The 5411-nt window shown below is 33.7% G+C and overlaps 1 protein-coding gene across 2 annotated transcripts; it reads right to left on the reverse strand.

Moving 5' to 3' along the window:
* Positions 1 to 973: 973 nt before the first annotated feature.
* LOC145066544 (uncharacterized) lies at positions 974 to 4494 on the reverse strand. 2 transcript variants are annotated; one of them, XM_079013830.1, is made up of 3 exons: positions 4072 to 4494; positions 1452 to 2819; positions 974 to 1369 (listed from the first exon to the last, which is right to left on the reverse strand). In XM_079013830.1, the coding sequence occupies exons 2-3, from the start codon at positions 2748 to 2750 to the stop codon at positions 1124 to 1126; spliced, it is 1545 nt and encodes a 514-aa protein (XP_078869956.1). In that variant the 5' UTR covers positions 2751 to 2819; positions 4072 to 4494; the 3' UTR covers positions 974 to 1123. The 2 variants fall into 2 exon arrangements, with proteins under 2 accessions (XP_078869956.1, XP_078869955.1); XM_079013829.1 differs by having other exon boundaries at positions 4096 to 4492.
* Positions 4495 to 5411: the final 917 nt, after the last annotated feature.

Consider the following 5411-nt stretch of genomic DNA (forward strand, 5'->3'; position numbering starts at 1 on the left):
ACATATTTTGAAAGATCAATTAAAGCTTAGTGGGTAATTTCTATTTTACAAAGAACTACCATAAGTCCATAATATTTGGTATAAAATGATAGAAAGGGCCATAGGCCCATAAACTATAAAGCCCAATGCATAAGTTTTGGAGGGATTTCAGGTCTTTTAAAATGCTAAAGAACATTTTCATCACCAACCACATATAAAGAGCATTTCACACAAAGTGGTTTAGATTAGGTATGAGTATCGGAACCGGGTACCCCTTTTTGGATCTGGAACCACCTCGGAACTGCCGGTTTTGGAACTGGAACCGTTCCGATTCCTAAAGTTATGGAGCCACCTTAAGTGGTTTCGGTTCCGGTTCTCGTTTTTTCGGAACCGCTACCCGCTGGGTACCCGTCGGAACCAATATATATATATATATATATATATATATATATATATATATATATATATATATATATATATATATATTACTTAGACCGGTTTAGAATATTGGTCTGATTTTGTCCATCTTTAGTCCAGATTGATTTGATTTGGATCGAACTAAATTGTGATTTTATCGACAAAAGTTAACAAAATTAATGTAACCAAATTACCCGCTCCCGGAACCGAAACCGCCGGTTCCAGGACTGGTTCCAAACATTTAAGAACTGCCGAGAGCAGTTCTGGTTCCGGTTCCGGTTCCGGTTCTCGTCAAATGAGACGGGTACCCGCCTATGCTCATCCCTAGTTTAGATCTGTATCATAAATTCTATGATTTACTATGCTTTCTCTATCATAAACATCTTCATATATATATGTATTAAAACAGCGTACATAAGTCTTGTATAAAAAAATTTAGACTTTGTCTAATGAAATTAGAACTTGCAAATTTGCATCTCAAACATATAAGGGTCAAAATACTACTTACAAAAACTGTCTTAACATAATCCGAATTAATATCCAAGTTATATAATTATCACTATACACAAATTCCTCATTAACAAATACAACCCATAATATAAAATATAATAATAAACAAGTAAAGTTGCGTTTGTTACACAAAACAGGAACAAGATATGCACAAAGTCTCCTTTTGCTTTTATTTTCTCAAAACACTTTAAACAACACAAATCAAGTCCTTTTCAAATTACAAAGATACGACCTTCCCATTTACACTTCTCTTAATACCTGGAATCGGTGTGTAAATTACCGGAACGCCCTCATGACAATGTGTTCTGAGTTGTATATTTCGTGACATTTTTCTGCTTTCCACAACCGATATACATATCGAAAACGCCTGTAAATCCGACAATGATGAATTATAATCAACCGAAAATATACCTTCCTTCAATGGAGACAAATTAAACATCGGTTTCTTCTCCCCAATTTCACCCTGTAAATTCAAAAAAAAAATTAAATTAAATTACATTGTATTTCTTCCATTTATACCCCTTCATAATAACACCACCATATACCTGAACAAAAAGCTCAAACTGTGCACCAGTGTTCAGGTTAGTAAGAATTTTCAATTTGCACCCCTCATCCCAACCACCGCAGTCACATACCCCGCCAGACCGCCACCTGTCAGTCAACGATGAAGGCTCTCCTTTACTTGGGACACCATGGGTCCCACCAGGTAGGACAACCGTTGTGTTAAACTTTTCTTGATTTCTTGAAAGCTTCACAACAATGGCTTCCAATTCTTCTTGTGGTTGGACATTCGAATTCACAGAGAATAAAACAAACTCCTGACTTTTTGATGAATTTAAAACCTTCATTTGAGCTGTTACATTAGGGACATAACCGTAATCTTTGCTTTTTGTCCCATGTGATAACCATTTAACGTTTTTTTTCTTAACCTCGTGAACTGTGAAAAACGTATAGATCGAGTTCCCATTATTGTTTTTTCCGGAAGAAGTCAAACTGGTCAATGTGGCAGCAAGAATGTCGTTGTTTTCAACTGCAAATGTGAATAAAAGACGATCGTTTTTAATGGTTGTTTGAAAAAGAGCTTGTTTTCTTCTTGTTGATGATGATGATGATGATATGTCATCATCAACCTTAATTTCCTTGAAATCGAGTTTCTGTTTTGCTTTTGTTCTTGAATCTTCTTGGCTTTTTGATGGAAAGATCGGGTCCAATAACCTTCTTAATGGGCTTGAGTGGGCCCGGTTAGATGGAGACTCGGGTCTTTCTGTGGGACCCGATGATTTTGAGCTAAAGCTAAGCCGACGAAGTGGGGATATACTTCTTGTTTTGACATCTGGACTCTTGAAAGAATTTGAATTTATTGTTTCTGGAGTTTTGTTTATAATGAAATCTTGATTTGGAGATGATGTGAAATGAGATTGTAGAGTTACCCGGTTGACTTTTTGACTAGAAGGAGACCAGGTTTGACTTTGACTTTGACTTTGACTTGATTGAGGAGATAATCCATCGGTTGAAAACAATGAAGAGGAATTGCTGCTAGATGATGAACATTTGTTGGTTTTAACAAATTCGTGTCTATGAGTTTGGAAATCTTGCCATTTTTGTAAGCGATTCCAATCCATAACTCCAAAGCTTAAAGCTCGATCGTGTTTTCCATTTTCAAGATAATTTGGTAAATGCTTCATGTGTTTGATGATTTCTTCCATTTCCATTGAAGGTGTTGATGATTCCATCTTGGGTTGACTTTTTACAACTTTGGAACGGATGTCGGAATGGGAATGGTGACGTTTTTCTAATTCGAATTTTGACCGGAATGTAGCACGATTAGATGCCAGCTCACCCATCTTATGTATTTCGGTTGTTTTTTCAAGAAAATTTCACATGATTTTGTGAACAAGAGGGAGATATGTCATCTGAAAACAACAATTAAGATTACAAATGAGAAACAATAGAAGAAAATTATAGTACATAAAACGATAAAAAAAGAAAAAGAAATACCAAATGTGTTACAAATAATTCAGAACATATGATATGTTTCCTACAAATAGCCAAAATCTTAAAAGATTCTTTAAAATCAAGAAAACACCAAGATAGCTAATGGTTTAGATTCTCCTTTATGGTCCCCCTTTACCCATTTGAGGTACAGAAAATTATTGCTTCAAAATACGAAATACTCGTTTCTTTCTCGTGAAAGTTTTAAAAAAGTTGGTGACTTTGTTAAACATCACATCATAATCATAAAGTGGTCATTTTTTGGGATTATTCCTAATATAAAAAATAGAATTATTTAACAAAATTTGAAGATATTGTTAAAAATTAACAATATTTCCCGAGACATTAAACAATTAAAGTACCAATTGGATATCGAAAAAGGAAAATAATAGCTTCACTAGTTTTAATTCAAGGAGCTGAAATAAAACCTAGGAATAGTCTACTCTACACAAGGACTACGACAAGAAAGAAAATGAAATTAAGAATCTTGTGGTCCTAAAATCATTAACATCAGTGATGATGAAGATAAGATGATGACATTTCTGTGTATCATAAAAAAAAAACTCCATAACTTAAGATTCCCTGTTGATGAAAAAGAAAGACGGATAACAATTCAAAAGAAGATTTTGAATATTGAACCTTTGATTAAGACAGGGGAAACAAAAACAAAAAGCACAAAAGTAATTGAGTGGAAAATAAATCAAGAGGGCATTGAGCACATGCTTGCTTCAGTTTCCTTTTTGGTTATATCTACGCCATGATAGAATTATTCTCTTAATTAATCAACAAGCATATACACACTAAAGTAGTTAGTAGACCCTGAATCAACAAGCATACATACAATAAAGTAGACCCAGATTCAAGTTATGATTCAACTTCAAAAGCAAGAAATACGCATAAAAAGTGTTTCTTTGACCATAATAATAACTGAATAACAGATGAAAATCAAGATCTTCAGTAGAAAATGCTTGTTACTTCCAAAACTTGGGTGCTAATTTTTATTAAAACAGGGAAATTTTCTTCCTTTTTCCGGTGAAAATCGTCGATTTTCTTTTTTCAGAGCTATCAAGAAACATAAGAGCAGAACAATCGCTCAAAATTTCTGCACTAAACAAAAACCATAAAAAGCATAAACAGTAACAGTTTGAGTACTGATTCAAGAAGAATACTCACTGAGGCATTTAGTCGAACAGTTACCTGGGGTATGAAGAAAATGCACAAACTTTAACTGGTTCTTCAAAAGGAAGAGCAATATGTCGGTGGGCGGTGGGCACAAAAACAAAGCTCCTCGCAGCAAACAAAGAAAACCAACTTAAATCTCAGTACTCAAAAGAAATCTCCTTTTCCCAAGAAAATCTCACAAAAAGATTTGACTTTCTACAAGTTCTTGTTCGTCATCATCTTCCTCCCCAAAATCCGAAGAAATTTTCACAGAAAAGTAGTGTAGTGTGTGAAAATAGAGTGATGAAAAGTATTTTATGGGGTGTGAAACTGAAAGGGTTTTGTTTTCCTCGTTGGGGCTGGAAACCACTCGGTTTCTAGAGGAGTGTCAGAGGGTCGTTTTCGATCGGACGGCTGATGGAGGTGGAGATATTCGCGGGTGGCCATATCAGAAGATTAGATGGGTGAATCATGTGGAACCCACTTCACGACTTCCTTTTGGTGCAAATGCGATTGTCTTTATTATTGGATGCTTAAAAGGCTATGCTTTTTTATCCTTTTAAAGTATAAAGTCTTAAAGAATAGAAAAACCTTACTCCCTTAAAAAATATTACTCATATTATGCTAAGAATCGGTTTTGCATTTTCCAAAAAAATACATTTTGTACGATTTAAATATAAATCCTAGGTTTTTACTAAGGGGATGTCTAGATTTGCTATAAAATTATCCGTTTCATAATACATGGCAAATCTAGTTTTTGCTCTTAATTTTGGTGATCTAAGTTGTTACAACGGTTCGTTTGAGATGTCGATTACTTATTTAATTTAATTTCAGTTGTTCTTTCTAGTTTCTACTCTTAATAGAATCAAAATTTCTACATCACAATAATTATTTTTTTAAATCATACATATAAACAACTCTAAAATATATAAAATATTTACAGCTATAGCCATATATGAAATTATTCTTAAAGGAAATAATCAATAATTGTGTTTTTTTTTGCGAAATGATCAATTATTCTTGAATTAGTCATTTTGGACCTGAAATTGACCAGACACACCATTGGTCCTTCTATTTAAATTGCTTCCAGATATGATATTCGTCGCATCTCAGAGTTGCATTTCGGTCTGGTTGTTGGCCAAAATTGATTATAACGATGAAGACCTTATATGTTTTCTTAACATTTAACGTGAGTTGTTACTTTACTTGCATTTTTTAACGAACTTATGTTTACTTGGAGTTTGGGACATATTTTTTGAAATATTAAATTATGGTACATTTATGAACTTTAAAAGTGGGATTTTATAAAGCATTTTAAAATCACTATGTTTTAGATTAATTTTAAGTCGTAA

The sequence above is a fragment of the Lactuca serriola genome, chromosome 8 (assembly GCF_051521515.1).
Source record: "Lactuca serriola cultivar US96UC23 chromosome 8, Lser_US96UC23_V15, whole genome shotgun sequence".
Taxonomy (NCBI): Eukaryota; Viridiplantae; Streptophyta; class Magnoliopsida; order Asterales; family Asteraceae; genus Lactuca; species Lactuca serriola.